Raw genomic sequence first — 19,567 nt, forward strand, 5'->3', positions numbered from 1 at the left:
ATAACTCATTAGTAACTCCCAAGATATTTTTCATCAAGTGTAAGTTGAAAATGAATTCAAAAGATTGAATGATATTCAATAAATGACATGCTTCAGCTCTTTGTTCTAAATTATTTCCATCTTCCTCAAAATATTCAAGAACATTAACTACAGAAGGAAATAAAGAAATTAATCTAAGTATAGTTCCATAGTGTGAACCCCATCTAGTGTCTCCAGCTCTTTTTAAAGCTGTTTCTTGATTCAAACCACGCCCACTAGAAATTTCTCCACTCTTTAATGCTTCAATTGTCTTAGTCATCTGACTATCACGAAGCATATCTCTTCGTTTACACGAAGCTCCAACAACATTGCACAAATTGGTTAACAAATTAAAAAGCAAAGCAATTTCAACTTATTTTCTTGCAACCGTTACAAGAGCTAACTGAAGTTGGTGGGCAAAGCAATGTACATAGAAAGCATAAGAATTTTCTTTCAATATCAAAGTTTTCAAACCATTAAATTCTCCTTGCATGTTACTTGCACCATCATATCCTTGTCCACGTACTCTTGATAAACTTAAATTATATGTTTCTAATAATGACTCCAATGCTAATTTTAGAGATAAAGCATTAGTATTAGAAACATGAACAAGACCAAGAAAATGCTCCCTAACTTGTCCTTCTTTGTTCACATACCTTAAGCAAACTGACATTTGCTCCTTAATGGAAATGTCGCGGGCTTCATCAACCAATACAGCAAATAATTCATCACCAAGATCATCAACAATGACTTTTGTCGTTTCCCTTGCAGCAGCTCTTACAATGTCTTTTTGGATTGAGGGTGCTATTAGTTTAAGATTTCCACGAGCATTTTTGAAAGCACGATCAATCTCTTCATTATGTTGCGCAAGAAAATTTAGAAGTTCCAAAAAATTTCCTTGGTTAACAGAATCATCCGTCTCATCATTACCACGAAAGGCCAATCCTTGTCGCAAAAGAAATCTAATACAATCAATTGTTGCTGTCAAGTGAATTTGATAATTCTTTTTAGCTTGCTCAGATTGTTTTTCAATAGCAGCAGTGATGTGTTGTTTTGGTCTCATAAGTGCTTCACATTTTCTCCAAGCCTGATTATGAGCGCTATCATGAATCCCAACATGAATTTGTAGTCTCTCCTTTTTTTTCCAATTTGAAAAGCCATTAGTTACAAAAGCATCACCACCTTCAGTCTCGGGTTTCATAAGATAACAACAAAGACAAAAAACAGCATCTTTTGATATACTATACTCTAACCAGTTGCCATAGTCATCAAACCAATTAGGATTAAATCTTCGAAAAGAAGAACCATAAGCAGTTTATGGAAAATCATGAGTCCTTGGTTGACAAGGACCTTTTTGCAAATATGCACATCTAACTTTGTCTCTGTCATTCGGGTGATAACTTGAAATATTTGGTCGTTGTCCTGGATCTGCTATAAGACTCTCTACTTCGAATTCTAAAAACCTCCTTTTATTAGAAGAGGTCGATGAATTATTTTGAGATCCAATCTCCAATGACAAGGTTCTTTTGAAATACTTCTCCATTACTAATAAGATAAAATTATAAATCTAAGTTAATTAATTAATAAAAAAGTTCACAATTCTACACAAATTAAAAATTATAAATACAAAATTGATGTACATATGTCATTTAAATAAATTTCCAAGTTAATATTACTTATAAGCCTGCCTATAAATGCCATCTAAGTCAATAAGGTAATATTACTCATTGAGTCATTGTTCAACATTAGTAGAATAGTAGTCCAGACTCCAGCAATAGAAATTGAGCATATAAACTTATTTCAAAGGCCCTGTAAACTTATTAGTCTTTATTTTTTCCCATCTTAAGCAAGTAGGAAAGACCAAAAGATGCAATTTTTATATATCGAAGAAGAAAAAAAGGAGTACAGTGTAAATGAATAAAATTCAATCCCAATTCACAAATTAACAAACAAATTAATCCAAGAAGTGAATAAGTGAATTAACAAACAAATTAATCAAACTAAACTTGCAAAGTTGCAATTACATCAGAACAAATTCAATCACAAATTCAAAATTAACAAACTAACTAAATCAATTATCAAACAAATTAATCCAATTAGCAAATAAGTGAATAAACAGAATTGCAGATTGCTGAATCATGATTCATGAATGTACCAAGAAATAGAATAATTCAAGACTGAATCTGAACAGCTGAACTCTAGGAACTAAGAAGCAAAAGTGCAGAACCCAAGAGGCAGTAGCGGTGTGGGCGTGACGAAAGGTAGGCGTTCTCTACTGAAGTCTGAAGAGTGAAAACCGAAGAGAGAAGAGGAACTCAGATTCGCAGATTTGCAGTATTCAAAGAAGAAGAAGAAGAAGAAGAAGAAGAAGAAGAAGAAGGCACAAGGCAGAAGCCAGAAGGGGATGCGGTCATTCAGAGACGCGGCACGGCAGTAGTGAGCCAGTGACTCTGGACTCTGGAGACATGAGGGCGGAGACGTGACGTCAGCGAGGAGAGAACCGTGACACTGTCTGAAACGCGGAGTGGTGGGCTGGTGCCTGGTGGCATGCGACACGGCAACTGGCGGCTGGAGCTTGGAGGGAGGGCTGGAGGCTGGAGCAGATGAAGAGGATTGGGGAAAAAGAAGGGTTAGGGATTAGGGATTTAGTTTGAAGTGGGGTCTGGGTCCTGGGGTCAAAATTAATTATATACTGGGGGCAATTGAGACATTTCACTAAGAACTACTAAGACATTTTTAGAATTTCACTGGGGGCAGTTGCCCCCACTCCCCAATAAATACATCCGTCCCTGATGGCTTGGAGGATGGGAAGAAAACATGCAAAAGTGGAAGGAATGCAAGAAGTTGGAGAAATTGCTAAGCTGTCCAGCCTGACCTCTCTGCACTCAAACGGCTATAACTTTAGCTACAGAGGTCCAACCGACGCGGTTCCAGTTGCGTTGGAAAGCTAACGTCCGAGGCTTCGATTTGATATATAATATGTTATAGTTTCCCTGACGCTAGGCGACGCGACCGCGTGATCCATGCGGCCGCGTTGCAGTGACGGAAATCTAGCGTGGCAAAATTCGAAACCAGCGAATTCTGGACTGTTTCTGACCCAGTTTGCGACCTAGAAAACACAGATTAAAGGCTATAAAGTGGGGGACTGCATCCATTCATGGGAGGCTCTCACATTCACAATTTTAGGAGTAGATGTAGTTTTTAGAGAGAGAGGTTCTCTCCTCTCTCTTAGGATTAGGATTTAGGATTTCTCTTAGTTTTAGGAGTAGCTCTCAATCCTAGGTTCTTTATTTTTATTTCTTTCTCAATTTTGTTTATGACTCTCTATGTTTAGATCGATTTTCTATTTAATATATCTTGAGGTATTTCAGACTTATGATTGCTCCTTTTTATTATAGAAATAATTTAGATATTTTCTTCCTTTTGGTTTTGGTTAAATAATTGGTGACTCTTGAGTTATCAAACTCATTGTTGATTGAGAATTGGAATTCTTCAAGAATTATTTCATCCACTTAACTTACCTTCATAGTTAGAGGTTAATAAAGTGGGAGAAAAATCTAATTCTCATCACAATTGATAAGGATAACTGGGATAGGACCTCCAGTCTTCATACCTTGCCAAGAGTTTATTTTATTATTACTATTTTATTTTATTCTTTTTGTGCAACATACTGCTTTCTTACTTCCAAACCCCCAATTTACAATACTCATAACCAATAATAAGAACATACCTCCCTGCAATTCCTTGAGAAGACGACCCGAGGTTTGAATACTCGGTTATCAATTTCAAAGGGGTTTGTTACTTGTGACAACCAAAACGTTTGCATGAAGGGATTTTTGTCGGTTTAGAGACTATATCTACAACGTGACTATTTTTATGACATTCTTTACTGGAAAAAATCCTAACGTCAGTGTCAATTGCATCTTTTTAATTTTCTAAAAAAAAATTTTTATTTTCAAAAATTTCATGCATTGCATTCTTCATGATCTTCAAGTTGTTCTTGGCCAATCTTCTTGTTTGATCTTCATATTTATTGTTTTGTGTCTTTTCTTGTTTTTCATATGCATTCTTGAAACATTAATGTCTAAAGAATAAAAATTTTTAGGTTTGGTGTCTTGCATGTTTTCTTTTCTTGAAAATTTTTCAAAAATAAGTTCTTGGTGTTCATCTTGACATTCAAAGTGTTCTTGGTGTTCATCTTAACATTCATAGTGTTCTTGCATGCATTAGGTGTTTTGATTCATAATTTTCATGATTTGTTTCAATTTTGTGTTTTTCTCTTTCATCATTAAAAATTCTAAAATAAGAAAATATCTTTCCCTTATTTCACTCATAAATTTCGAAAATTTGAGTTGACTTTTTCAAAACTTTTTAAAATTTAGTTGTTTCTTATGAGTCAAGTCAAATTTTTAATTTAAAAACCTTATCTTTTTCAAATCTTTTTCAAAAATCAAATCTTTTTCATTTTTCTTTCATCATTTTCGAAAATTTCAAATTAATTTTCAAATCTTTTTCTTATTTTCATTTCATATTTTCGAAATTAATACCAACATTTAATATGATTGATTCAAAAATGTTAAGTTGTTACTTGCCTATTAAGAAAGGTTCAATCTTTAAATTTTAAAATCATATCTTTTTGTTTCTAGGTAGTCAAGTAATCAACTTTAGTTTTCAAAATTAAATATTTTCAATTCCTTATCATATCTTTTTCAATTTCAATCATATCTTTTTCAAAATCAATTTCAAAATCTTTTCTAACTTCTTTTCTAACCTCTTATCTTTTTTAAATTGATTTTCAAATCTTTTTCAATCAATCTTATCTTTTTGTTTCAATCATATCTTTTTCAAAACTACCTAACTAATTCTCTCTCTAATTTTCAAAAATCCCTTCCCTCTTTTTTTTTAAAAAAATTCCTTTTTAATTAATTAATTGTTTTAAAAATTTAATTTAATTTAATTTCAATTTTAATTTTCGAATTTTAAATTTAAATTTAAAATATTTTTATTTTATTTTGTTAAATTTTCGAATTCTTCTCTCATCTCTAATCTCCTATTTATTTATTCATCTATTAATACTTCTATCCTCACCCCTGTGTTTGGATTCTCATCTTTTCCTTCTTCTATTCTTACTTTCTTCTACTCACATAAAGGAATCTCTATGCTGTGACATAGAGGATTCCATATTTTCTTTTCTGCTTTCTTCTTCTTTTTCATATGAGTAGGAACAAGGATAAGAACATTCTTGTTGAAGCTGATCCTGAACCTAAAAGGACTCTGAAGAGGAAGCTAAGGGAAGCTAAAGCACAACTCTCTGGAGAAAATCTGACAGAAATTTTCGAAAAAGAAGAAGATATGGCCGAAAATAATAACAATGCAAGGAGGATGCTTGGTGACTTCACTGCACCTAATTCCAATTTACATGGAAGAAGCATCTCAATCCCTGCCATTGGAGCAAAAAATTTTGAGCTTAAACCTCAATTAGTTTCTCTGATGTAACAGAACTGCAAGTTTCATGGACTTCCATCTGAAGATCCTTTTTAGTTCTTAACTGAATTCTTGCAGATCTGTGATACTGTAAAGACCAATGGGGTTGATCCCGAGGTCTACAGGCTTATGCTTTTCCCATTTGCTGTAAGAGACAGAGCTAGAGTATGGTTGGACTCTCAACCTAAAGATAGCCTGAACTCTTGGGATAAGCTGGTCACGGCTTTCTTAACCAAGTTCTTTCCTCCTCAAAAGCTTAGTAAGCTTAGAGTGGATGTTCAAATCTTCAGACAGAAAGAAGGTGAATCCCTCTATGAAGCTTGGGAGAGATATAAGCAACTGACCAAAAAGTGTCCTTCTGACATGCTTTCAGAATGGACCATTCTGGATATATTCTATGATGGTCTATCTGAACTATCAAAGATGTCATTGGACTATTCTGCAGGTGGATCCATTCACCTAAAGAAAACACCTGTAGAAGCTCAAGAACTCATTGACATGGTTGCTAATAACCAGTTCATGTACACTTCTGAGAGGAATCCTGTAAGTAATGGGACGCCTCAGAAGAAGGGAGTTCTTGAAATTGATACTCTGAATGCCATATTGGCTCAGAACAAAATATTGACTCAGCAAGTCAATATGATTTCTCAGAGTTTGAATGGAATGCAAGCTGCATCCAACAGTACTCAAGAGGCATCTTCTGAAGAAGAAGCTTATGATCTTGAGAACCCTGCAATAGTAGAGGTGAATTACATGGGTGAACCCTATGGAAACACCTATAATCCCTCATGGAGAAATCACCCAAATCTCTCATGGAAGGATCAACAAAAGCCTCAACAAGGCTTTAATAATGGTGGAAGAAACAGGTTTAGCAATAGCAAGCCTTTTCCATCATCCACTCAGCAAAAGACAGAGAGTTCTGAGCAGACCCCATCTAGCTTGGCAAACATAGTCTCTGATCTATCTAAGGCCACTCTAAGTTTCATGAATGAAACAAAGTCCTCCATTAGAAATTTGGAAGCACAAGTGGGCCAGCTGAGTAAAAGGGTCACTGAAACCCCTCCTAGTACTCTCCCAAGCAATATAGAAGAAAATCCAAAAGGAGAGTGCAAGGACATTGAATTGATCATCATGGCCGAACCTACAAGGGAGGGAGAGGACGTGAACCCCAGCGAGGAAGACCTCTTGGGACGTCTAGAGATCAATAAGGAGTTTCCTTCTGAGGAACCAAAGGACTCTGAGGCTCATCTGGAGACCATAGAGTTTCCATTAAACCTCCTTATGCCATGAACTCTGATGAATATTCTTCTTCTGAAGAAAATGAAGATGTTACTGAAGAGCAAGTTGCCAAGTACCTTGGTGCAATCATGAAGCTGAATGCCAAATTATTTGGTAATGAGACTTGGGAAGATGAACCTCCCTTGCTCACCAATGAACTGAGTGATCTGGATCAACTGAGATTGCCTCAGAAGAAACAGGATCCTGGAAAGTTCTTAATACCTTGTACCATAGGCACCATGACCTTTGAGAAGGCTCTATGTGACCTTGGGTCAGGGATAAACCTCATGCCCCTCTCTGTAATGGAGAAACTGGGAATCTTTGAGGTGCAAGCTGCCAGAATCTCATTAGAGATGGCAGACAACTCAAGAAAACAGGCTTATGGACTAGTAGAGGACGTGTTAATGAAGGTTGAAGGCCTTTACATTCCTGCTGATTTCATAATCCTAGACACTGGGAAGGATGAGGATGAATCCATCATCCTTGGAAGACCCTTCCTAGCCACAGCAAGAGCTGTGATTGATGTAAACAGAGGAAAGTTGGTCCTTCAACTGAATGAGGACTAACTTGTGTTCAAAACTCAAGGATCTCCTTCTGTAACCATGGAGAGGAAGCATGAAAAGCTTCTCTCATTGCAGAATCAACCAAAGGCCCCACAGTCAAACTCTAAGTTTGGTGTTCGGAGGCCACAACCAAACTCTAAGTTTGGTGTTGGGAGGTTCTAACCTTGCTCTGATTACTTGTGAGGCTCCATGAGAGCTCACTATCAAGCTATTGACATTAAAGAAGCGCTTGTTGGGAGGCAACCCAATGTTATTTAATCATTTTTATTTTATTTTCTCTTTGTTATTTCATATTTTATTAGGTTGATGATCATGTGGAGTCACAAAAACTACTGAAAAATCGAAAACAGAATGAAAAACAACATTGAAAACAGAACACCCTGGAGGAAGGGCTTATTGGTGTTTAAACGCCAGTAAGGAGCATCTGGCTGGTGTTTAACGCTAGAACATAGTATAAAACTGGCGTTAAACGCCAGAAACAAGCAGCAGTCTGGCATTTAAATGCCAGGATTGCACCCAGAGGAAAGCTGGCGTTAAACGCCAGAAACTTGCACCATACTGGCGTTCAACGCCAGAAACATGCTATAAACTGGCGTTGAACGCCCAAAACAAGTAAGGAAGTGGCGTTTAACGCCAGAAACATGCTGCAGTCTGGCGTTAAACGCCAGGATTGCATATATAGGGCATTTTACACGTCTAAAAGGTGAAGGGATGAGAAATCCTCAAACACCTCAGGATCTGTGGACCCCACAGGATTCCCTCAGGATCTGTGGACCCCACAGGATCCCCACCTACTTCTTCTCTCCTCTTCACACCTTCCCATAACTCTCTTCCCCAAATACCCCTCACCAATCAACTCAATCACTCTTCCCCATCACCTCTTCACCAATCACATCCATCCTCTCTTCCCCAAAAACCCCTCATTCCCTCTTCATTTTCACACAACAAAACCCTCTCTTCTTCCCCTTGGCCGAAACCATCTCTCTCTCTCTCTCTCTCCTCTATTTTCCTCTTCTTCTACTTCTTTCTTTATTCTTTTTCTCGGGGACGAGCAACCATTTTAAGTTTGGTGTGGTAAAAGTATAGCTTTTTGTTTTTCCATAACCATTCATGGAACCTAAGGCCAGAGAAACCTCTAGAAAGAGGAAAGGAAAGGCAATTGCTTCCACCTCTGAGTCATGGATCACAAGGAACCATGATCAAAGTGTGAACCCAAATCCAAAGCATTGGCTTACTATGGTTCGGGGAAAATACTTAGATTTCAGTCCGGAAAATGTAAGGCTGGCGTTCAGCTTGCCAATGATGGAAGAAAATGCACGCCCCTAAACAAGAAGTGTCAACTTTGATCAAAGGTTGGACCAAGTCCTTATGGACATATGTGTGGAAGGAGCTCAATGGAAAATTGTCTCAAAAGGCAAGCCGGTTCAACTAAGAAGGCTTGACCTCAAACCAGTAGCTAGAGGATGGTTGGAGTTTATTCAACGCTCAATCATTCCTACTAGCAACCGGTCTGAAGTTACTGTAGACCGGGCCATCATGATCCATAGTATCATGATTGAGGAGGAAGTGGAAGTTCATGAGATTATACCTCAAGAATTCTACAAGGTGGCTGACAAGTCCTCCACTTGGGCAAGGTTAGCCTTTCCTCACCTCATTTGCCACCTCTGCAATTCGGCTGGAATTGACATAGAGGGAGATATCCTTATTGAAGAAGATAAGCCCATCACTAGGAAAAGGATGGAGCAAACAAGAGAGCATGGACTTCAACATGAGCATGAGGAGATTCCTCACCATAAAATCCCTGAGATGACTCAAGGGATGCACTTCCCTCCATAGATCTATTGGGAACAAATCAACACTTCCCTAGGAGAATTAAGTTCCAACATGGGACAACTAAGGGTGGAGCACCAAGAGCACTCCATAATCCTCCATGAAATTAGAGAAGATCAAAGAGCTATGAGGGAGGAGCAAGAAAGACAAGGAAGAGACGTAGAGGAGCTCAAAAGCATCATTGGTTCTTCAAGAAGAGGAAGACGCCACCCTCACTAAGGTGGACTCATTCCTTAATCTCCTTGTTTATTTAATTTCCTGTTTTTCGATTTTTAAGCTTTATGTTTATTTATATTTGTGTCTTTACTACATGATCACTAGTGTCTAAGTGTCTATGCCTTAAAGTTATGAATATGAATCCCTCACCTCTCTTAAATGAAAACTATTTTAATTACAAAAGAACAAGAAGTACATGGTTTCGAGTTCATCCTTGAAACTAGTTTAATTATTTTGATGTGGTGACAATACTTTTTGTTTTCTAAATGAATGCTTGAACAGTGCATATGTCTTTTGAAGTTGATGTTTAATGAATGTTAAATATGTTGGCTCTTGAAGAATAGGGAAAAAGGGGAAATGTTATTTGATAATCTAAAAAATCATAAAAATAATTCTTGAAGCAAGAAAAAGCAGTGAATACAGAAAGCTTGCAAAAAAAATAGCAAAAAAAAAAAAAAAGAAGAGAGAAAGAAAAAAAGAAAAAGCAAGCAGAAAAAGCCAAAAGCTCTTTAAACCAAAAGGCAAGAGCAAAAAGCCAATAGCCCTTAAAACCAAAAGGCAAGGGTAAATAAAAAGGATCCAAGGCTTTGAGCATCAGTGGATAGGAGGGCCTAAAGGAATAAAATCCTGGCCTAAGCGGCTAAACCAAGCTGTCCCTAACCATGTGCTTGTGGCGTGAAGGTGTCAAGTGAAAACTTGAGACTGAGCGGTTAAAGTCAAGGTCCAAAGCAAAAACAGAGTGTGCTTAAGAACCCTGGACACCTCTAATTGGGGACTTTAGCAAAGCTGAGTCACAATCTGAAAAGGTTCACCCAGTTATGTGTCTGTGGCATTTATGTATCCGGTGGTAATACTGGGAAACAAAGTGCTTAGGGCCACGACCAAGACTCATAAAGTAGCTGTGTTCAAGAATCAACATACTGAACTAGGAGAATCAATAACACTATCTGAACTCTGAGTTCCTATAGATGCCAATCATTCTGAACTTCAATGGATAAAGTGAGATGCCAAAACAATTCAAGAGGCAAAAAGCTACAAGTCCCGCCATCTGATTGGAGCTAAGTTTCATTGATATTTTGGAATTTATAGTATATTCTCTTCTTTTTATCCTATTTGATTTTCAGTTGCTTGGGGACAAGCAACAATTTAAGTTTGATGTTGTGATGAGTGGATAATTTATACGTTTTTTGGCATTGTTTTTACATAGTTTTCAGTATAATATAATTAGTCTTTAGTATATTTTTATTAGTTTTTAATTAAAATTCACATTTCTGGACTTTACTATGATTTTGTGTGTTTTTCTATGATTTCAGGTATTTTCTGACTGAAATTGAGGGACTTGAACAAAAATCAGATTCAGAGGTTGAAGAAGGACTGCAGATGCTGTTGGATTCTGACCTCCCTTCACTCAAAGTGGATTTTCTGGAGCTACAGAACTCCAAATGGCGCGCTCTCAATTGAGTTGGAACGTAGACATCCAGGGATTTCCAGCAATATATAATAGTCGATACTTTGATTAAGGATATATGATGTAAACTGGCGTTGAACGCCAGTTCCATGCTGCATTCTGGAGTCAAACGCCAGAAACAGGTTGCAAAGTGGAGTTAAATGCCAGAAACAGGTTACAAACTGGCGTTCAACTCCAAGAGAAGCCTCTACACGTGTAAAGCTCAATGCTCAGCCCAAGCACACACCAAGTGGGCCCTGGAAGTGGATTTCTGCATCATTTACTTATTTCTGTAAACCCTAGCAACTAGTTTAGTATAAATAGGACTTTTTACTATTGTATTTACATCTTTGGATATCTTTGGATTACCTTTTGATCTTTAGATCACGTTTGGGGGCTGGCCTCTCGGCCATGCCTGGACCTTCATCACTTATGTATTTTCAACGGTAGAGTTTCTACACACCATAGATTAAGGTGTGGAGCTCTGCTGTTCCTCAAAGATTAATGCAAAGTACTACTGTTTTTCTATTCAATTCAACTTATTCCGCTTCTAAGATATTCATTCGCACTTCAACATGATGGATGTAATGATCGTGACAGTCATCATCATTCTCAACTTATGAACGCGTGCCTGACAACTACTTCCGTTCTACCTTAGATTGAATGGATATCTCTTGGATATCTAATACAGGGGACCGAGTCCGAGTTATTAGTGTCTTCGTGGTATAAGTTAGAACCCATGGACGGCCATTCTTGAGAATTCGGAAAGTCTAAACCTTGTCTGTGGTATTCCGAGTAGGATTCAGGGATTGAAAGACTGTGACGAGCTTCAAACTCGCGAGTACTGGGCGTAGTGACAGACGCAAAAGGATAGTAAATCCTATTTCAGTATGATCGAGAACCGACAGATGATTATCCATGCAGTGACAGCGCATTGGACCATTTTTACTGAGAGGACAGGCGGCCATTGACAACGGTGATGCCCAACATACAGCTTGCCATGGAAAGGAGTAGGAAGGATTGGATGAAGACAACAGGAAAGCAGAGGTTCAGAGGGACGAAAGCATCTCTATACGCTTATCTGAAAATTCTCACCAATGAATTACATAAGTACCACTATCCTATTTTATATTTTATTTATCTTTTAATTATTAAAATTCCATAAAATCAGTTGAATCCGCCTGACTGAGATTTACAAGGTGACAATAGCTTGCTTCAAGCCGACAATCTCCGTTACCAAGGAAGTAATGATCACGATTTCGCACACCATGCGCCTACACGCAACGCATTTTGGGAGTTAACAGGGCAACCTGCCCTGTTGAGGGGCAGCTTCTATTTTCTTCTCTTCTCCATAGCTGCTCTCTCCCCCTCTTCTCTACCCAGCCCCACCGGTCCCTGCCGCCGGCCACCGCCGGTGACTTTTCTCTCTCTTTTTCCTACTTTTCTTTTCTCTATTCACCACCGGTGAGTTCTCTCTTCCGGTGCTTGCTTCTTTTTCCGGCGAACCTAAACGCCGTGACTTTGTAGTGGCTATAAGGAGTGCCATTGTTCCTCCCTCGTTCTTGTTCTTCCGACTATTATATCTTAGGTTCTTACTTTTCCTTTCTATTTATGTTAATATATTTTTGCAATTGCTTTCATTTCTTTATGTTGCTTATATTTCTTTAGTTGCTTTCTTTATTGTTTCTTTGTATTGCAAAGTGTTGTTGTTTGATTGTTGGGATGACTATGATCAAATTTGAGCTCAATTGTGATGAACTTGCACATTGCATACCGCATGTTCGATAAAATGCCTCAATGAACATTTTGTTTGATTCATATGACTTGGCCATCATATGTGTTCAATTTATCTCTTGTTATGCATATTGTATGAATGATTCAACTTCTATTATGACTTTTGATGGTAGAAGAGTAATCACTAATGCATTTCCTTGTTTGTTGATGTGAAATTTTGGTTGTAAATGCATTGTGTTAGTATAATTTGAGTTTCATTATTCATCTTGGAATTTATATTGAGTAACCACTTTACATATGTTCAACTTTTGATGATGTCTTGATCAAACATCTTTTGGACTTCCAATTGAGAACATTGTATGCGTGATTACTACTTCTTAAGAATGAACAATGGACAATTCCATTTTTTGGTGCTTGCTTGAAGTTGTTTACATTTCTCTATTTCATATTTGCAACTTGAGCAATAAGTCATGAAGCTTTGAGCTGTGTATTGCTTTAAAGGTGTGATTGCCGTGATATCCGGCTGGTGTGTGTGTTCCAACCGCGCGTAACATTGGAATATACACATTGTGTTCTTATAAAGCATACTACTTCTATAAGCTCTTTTAACCTTATTAGTGCTTCCTCAATGATTTTAACTTTATTGTTGCCCTATGATCTCGAAATTCTTTTATTTTCATTTTCAGGATGAAGAAGAAGGGTAAAGCACTGGTTACTACGCCGGTTGAGCAAACTACCGCCCACTCTTTTGACATTTGGTTGGATCGCCAAGGTCATAGACTGGATACCTTGGTTAACCGGAGAGTCGACTCTCAATACGAGGTTATTGAGAGGCGTACAATTCATTGGGAGCGGACGTTGAAGGTTCCAAGCCAATACAAGGCGACTATCCACCAAAGGATCGCCTCGCCTCATTGGGAGTTTCTCGAGCGAGAACCCATTGAAGTAAATGAGACTATGGTGCGGGAATTTTATGCAAATTACCAGGCTTGGGAAGCAAAGGCAGTCTTCCTACGGGGAAAGATGTTGGATACATCCGATCAACCTCTAGAAGCTATTTTGAACATCCCCATATCCCACTTGAGAAAGATGAATACTCTAAGATCAAAGTGGATGTCTTCAAAGGAAGAGTATCTCTGACTCCCATTCTTGAGAGAATAGGCCGTCCTGGTGCATCTTGGGAGTATAGCAAAGGAAGAAATTCTGTTTCCACTAGTATTGCATACTCTGAATTGAATGCTGAAGGAAGAGACCCCGGCCCGATTCCTAGAGCTTTATCCGAGCTAGCTGGGGAGGAGTATGATGCAGTTGACCATCCCACTACTGAGTCCACCAACTGAAGGTGGCCCCTCTTCATCCTCCCGAATCGTGAGCATGCACAGAGGACCGTGCACAATTTAAGTGTGAGGGAGTATCGATGACTTCAAGGGGGGTAAAAATTTCTTTCTTAAATGCACTTTGCAATGATTCTTATAGTACTTTTTCTTTATTTTGAGTAGTTTTATTTCTATTGCATCTTGTTAGATTTGTTGTAAATATTTCTTTATCGTTTATGGATATTTAGTAGTTAATATTTACATGTTGCATGATAGAATGAATAAGTTGGTGAAACACCAAGGAATTTCCACGAAACCTTCTTTTTAGGGGCATACCATTGATTGAATTGAAGAAAAATTTGTATGTACCAACTTGCTTGGAGTATTCTGTTTGTAGAACATGGAAAAGAGCTAGAACAACATACCTTGTGAGATTCGAGCTTTAATAGATGGTTGCACTTTTCAACCATAATGTTGTTCCTGTGTGTGATTATACTCCTTTTTGATTGTGATCATTGATTTGCATGATTCTTTATGTCCTGTATTTGTGTTTGAATGCGTGTAGCATGATTGAGGCCATCTTTGATGATAAACTCACTAACCTATATGGCTAACCCTTATATTCACCTTTGTGAACCCCTTTGAGCCTATGAGTTCTCTTTTTATTCTAATGATAGCACATTACTCCCCTTAAGCGTAAAACCATTGATGTCCCTGAATTACTCTTTGATTAGCTTGGGTGGATTAGTGTGTAAATGCTAAGTGTTGGGGAATTTTGGGAAGCATTGGTGATGAAGGCATGAACTCTTTGTGAAAGAAAATTTTTGGGCAAGTAGGTAATGCTCATGCATTTCATTAATTAAAATATATGCATTCATATTTCAAATTTAAAAAAAAATCTTGTACATAACAAAGTATAAAATAAAAAGAGTAAATAAAGGATGCATATGCTATGTTTGCAAGGAAAATGCATGAGTGAAGTGAGATAGGGAAGAGAAATGGGTAGAAAGGTTGCATTATCATGTGTACATAGGTGATGTATGATTAGGTGGATACTCAAGCTAATCAAGGAACTAATTCTGTAAGTTCACTTAACCATATCTCATCCTACCTAACCCTAGCCCCATTACATCCCTCTAAAGACCTCATGATACTTGTTATTCATGCATTAAATACTAGTTGATTGTTAGATGACTTGCAAATCTTTGAAAAGTATGATAAAAGGAGAATTGAGTGGTTAAACCCTAAACACTGAGCGAATTGAGTGGATACACATCCGGTGAGGGGTTCGATCGCTCAATTCTATGTTCCTGCGCCTTATATTGCATCTTCTTGCAAGTTGTTCAATTGGATAGTTTTGGTAACTTCAATTTAATTCTTTGGACATTGATCTCAATGCATGAACCCTATAGTTTCTTGTGATGGATTGGAATTTCATGGTTTGTTTCTACCAACTCTCATCATAGTACATATTAGTGATTAGTCTTAGGATAGTTGCATGCATTTAAGTAGTATTTAGCATAAGTCATTTTCCCTTTCATGTATCTCCTTTGTGTGTTTAGCATGAGGACATGCTAGTGTTTAAGTGTAGGGGAATTGATGAATCCATATTTGATGATGATTTTTTGTTAGAATTGAATGGATTTTCATCATATAAACTTGCACTTATTCCCTTGAATAGCATGCTTTTGAACTTTCCTTCCAAATTGTGCTTGATTATGAAAATATGCTCTTTTGTGCCTAATTGAATCCATTTTATTCTATTTCCCTTCCATTCGATGCCTTTATGTTGTTTGTGAGTGATTTCAGGTGTATAAGGCAAGAATGGGTTGGAGAAAATGGAAGAAGAGCTTGCAAAGTGGAAGAAACATGAAGAATCAAAGGAGATGAGCTCAGAGACGTGTGCGTGTGATAAGCGGATAATTTATACACTTTTTGGCATTGTTTTTAGTATATTTTAATTAGTTTTTATTATATTTTTATTAGTTTTTAAATAAAAATCACTCTTCTAGACTTTACTATGAGTTTGTGTATTTTTCTGTAATTTCAGGTATTTTCTGGCTGAAATTGAGAGACCTGAGCAAAAATCTGATTCAGAGGCTGAAAAAAGACTGCAGATGCTGTTGGATTCGGACCACCCTGCACTCAAAGTGGATTTTATGGAGCTACAAAAGCCCAATTGGCGCACTCTCAATTGCGTTGGAAAGTAGACATCCTGGGCTTTCCAGCAATATATAATAATCCATACTTTGCCCGAGATTTGATGGCCTAAACAGGCGTTCTACGTCAGCTCAAGAATTCTGGCGTTTAACTCCAAAACTGGCACAAAAGCTGGAGTTAAACGCCCAAACTGGCACAAAAGCTGGCGTTTAACTCCAAGAAAAGTCTCTACACGAAAATGCTTCAATGCTCAGCCCAAGCAAACACCAAGTGGGCCCGGAAGAAGATTTCTGCATTAATTATTGATTTCTGTAACCCTAGGCTACTAGTTTTCTATAAATAGGACCTTTTGCCATTGTATTTTCAGACGATCGATCTTTGATAAGTCTTATGCTATCTTAGACACGTTTGGAGGCTGGCCATTCGGCCATGCCTAGACCTTGTTCTTATGTATTTTCAACGGTGGAGTTTCTACACACCATAGATTAAGGTGTGGAGCTTTGCTGTTCTTCATGAATTAATGCAATTACTACTGTTTTTCGATCCAACTCAAGTCTATTTCTTCTCCAAGATATTCATTCGCACCCAAGAACATGATGAATGTGATGATTATGTGACGCTTATCACCATTCTCACTTATGAACGCGTGATTGACAACCACTTCAGTTCTACATGAACAAGCTTGAATGTGTATCTCTTGGGTTTCTAATCTAAGATTGGAACCTTCGTGGTATAGGCTAGAATTATTGGCGGCCATTCCTGAGATCCAGAAAATCTAAACCTTGTCTGTGGTATTCCGAGTAGGATCTGGAAAGGGATGACTGTGACGAGCTTCAAACTCACGATTGTGGGGCGTGTGACAGACGCAAAAGGATCAATGGATCCTATTCCGACATGATCAAGAACCGACAGCTGATTAGCCGATGTTGTGACAGAGCATCAGGACCATTTTTACTGAGAGGACGGGATGTAGCCATTGACAACGGTGATGCCCAACATAAAGCTTGCCATGGAAATGAGTATGAATGATTGGAAGAAGGCAATAGGAAAGCAGAGGTTCAAGGGGAACAAAGCATCTTCATACGCTTATCTGAAATCCACCAATGAATTACATAAGTATCTCTATCTTTATTTTATGTTTATTTTCATCACCTTAAACTCCATAACCATTTGAATCGCCTGACTGAGATTTACAAGATGACCATAGCTTGCTTCAAGCCGATAATCTCCGTGGGATCGACCCTTACTCACGTAAGGTTTATTACTTGGACGACCTAGTGCACTTGCTGGTTAGTTGTGTGGAATTGTGACAAAGTGTGATTCACGTTTGAGAGCTCCAAGTCTTTGGCGCCATTGTTGATGATCACAATTTCGTGCACCAACTGTTTGGCGCCGTTGCCGGGGATTGTTCGAGTTTGGACAACTGATGGTTCATCTTGTTGCTTAGATTAGGAATCTTTTCTTTGGAATTTTTAAGAATGAATTCTAGAGTTTCAAGGTGATGTTCCCACCATCACAAAAGCTGATTGATTCTCATCAATTTAGCTATTGAATGTAATGTCCTGCTGAATCTTGGCCAAACATGTCTAATCCTTTTTAGACTGAAGCTTTAGACTAACATTGCATGATTCCTGGAATTCTTATTAAAAGTTTTGATTCTTTTTATTTTCTTTTCTATATAAGTTTCGAAAATCACAAAAAAATTTATAAAACCATAAAAACAAAAAATATTTTATGTTTCTTGTTTGAGTCTAGTATCAATTTTTAAGTTTGGTGTCAATTGCATGTTTTTATTCTTCTTGCATTTTTCGAATATATGCATTATGTTCTTCATTGATCTTCAAGTTGTTCTTGATGATTTCATTGCTCTGATCTTTAAATTCTCTTATTTTGTGTGTTTTGTTGTTTCTCATATGCATTTTTACATTGTTATAGTCCTTAGTATACAAACTTTTAAATTTGGTGTCTTGCATGCATTGTTTATTTGATCTTAGTTGCATTTTTTATTGATTCCCATCATCAAAAATTCAAAAATATTTTTTAAAACTATGTCTTTTCAAGTCAATAATACAGAGAATTGAAGATTCAGAACATTCAGTAGAGGAATCAAACAGAAAAAGCTGGGCATTCAAAACACCCAGTGAAGAAGGAAAACTGGCGTTTAAACGCCAGCCAGGGTACCTGGCTGGGCGTTTAACGCCCAAAAAGGTAGAGATTTGGGCGTTAAACGCCATAATGGGTACCATTCTGGGCGTTTAACACCAGGATGACACTAGGGGGAAGATTTTGTATTTAATTCACATTTTTTTTCAAGTTTTCATATTTTTTCAAAATCAAATCTTTTTCAAATCATATATTTTCAATCATATCTCTTTCAAAATCAATTTCTTTCCATTTTATATTTATTTTTAATATTTTCAAAAATCCTTGCTTCAATCTAAGATTTACTTCAAAATTTTCAAGTTGTTACTTGCCTATTAAGAAAGGATCAAATTTTAAATTTTAGAATCATATCTTCTAATTTCTTGTTAGTCAAGTAATCAACTTTAGTTTTAAAACTTTCTCTTTTTAATTTGATTTTCAATCATATCTTCTCAATCATATCTTTTCAATCACACCCTTTTTCAAAATTAATTTTCAATCATATCTTTTTAATTTCTGATTTCAAAATCTTTTTCAAAAAAATCACTTGATTTCTTTCCAATCTTAGTTTTCGAAAATCTCAATCAAATTTTCAAATTTCTTTTTTATTTTTTTAAAATCTTTTTAATTTATTTTCGAAAATTCTTCCCCTCTTTTCACATCCTTCTATTTAAGGAACTAAGACTCCTCATCAAGGTGCAATTCGAACTCTGTCCCTCTTGATAAGTTCGAATTCCCTCTTCTCCACCTCCTCCTTCTATTATTCTTTTCACTTCAAGGAATCTCTATACTGTGACATAGAGGATTCCATACTTTCTTGTTCTCTTCTCTTTCATATGAGCAGGAGCAAAGATAAAAGTATTCTTGTTGAAGCTGATCCTGAACCTGAAAGGACCTTGAAGAGAAAGCTAAGAGAAACCAAAACACAACTCTCTCTAGAGGGCCTAACAGAGCTCTTCAAAGAAGAAGAAACCATGGCAGCCAAAAACAACAACAATGCCAACAATGCAAGGAAGGTGCTTGGTGACTTTACTGCACCTACTCCTGATTTCTATGGGAGAAGCATCTCAATCCCTGCCATTAGAGCAAACAACTTTGAGCTTAAGCCTCAATTAGTTTCTCTAATGCAACAGAATTGCAAGTTTCATGGACTTCCATTGGAAGATCCTCATCAGTTCTTAGCTGAATTCTTGCAAATTTGTGACACTGTCAAGACCAATGGGGTTAACCCTAAAGTCTACAGACTTATGCTTTTTTCTTTTGCTGTAAGAGACAGAGCTAGGACATGATTGGATTCACAACCTAAAGAAAGCCTGAACTCTTGGGAAAAGCTAGTCAATGCCTTCTTGGCAAAGTTCTTTCCACCTCAAAAATTGAGC

At 37.3% G+C, this 19,567-nt stretch overlaps 1 protein-coding gene and 1 non-coding gene across 2 annotated transcripts; both read right to left on the reverse strand.

Moving 5' to 3' along the window:
- Window positions 1-391: 391 nt before the first annotated feature.
- LOC112786037 (uncharacterized) lies at window positions 392-1,219 on the reverse strand. The gene has a single exon (XM_029296615.1). It carries the CDS (start codon window positions 1,217-1,219, stop codon window positions 392-394), a length of 828 nt encoding a protein of 275 aa, XP_029152448.1.
- Window positions 1,220-5,763: 4,544 nt separating this feature from the next.
- LOC112787287 (small nucleolar RNA R71) lies at window positions 5,764-5,871 on the reverse strand. The gene has a single exon (XR_003194708.1). It is a non-coding gene; the product is annotated as a small nucleolar RNA R71 (small nucleolar RNA).
- Window positions 5,872-19,567: the final 13,696 nt, after the last annotated feature.

The sequence above is a fragment of the Arachis hypogaea genome, chromosome 20 (genome assembly GCF_003086295.3).
Source record: "Arachis hypogaea cultivar Tifrunner chromosome 20, arahy.Tifrunner.gnm2.J5K5, whole genome shotgun sequence".
In the NCBI taxonomy this organism is placed as follows: Eukaryota; Viridiplantae; Streptophyta; class Magnoliopsida; order Fabales; family Fabaceae; genus Arachis; species Arachis hypogaea.

What these genes read in the sequence shown, in the direction of transcription:
- LOC112786037 (XM_029296615.1), bottom strand. Translation starts at nt 1,219, where the DNA reads ATGAAACCCGAGACTGAAGGTGGTGATGCTTTTGTAACTAATGGCTTT.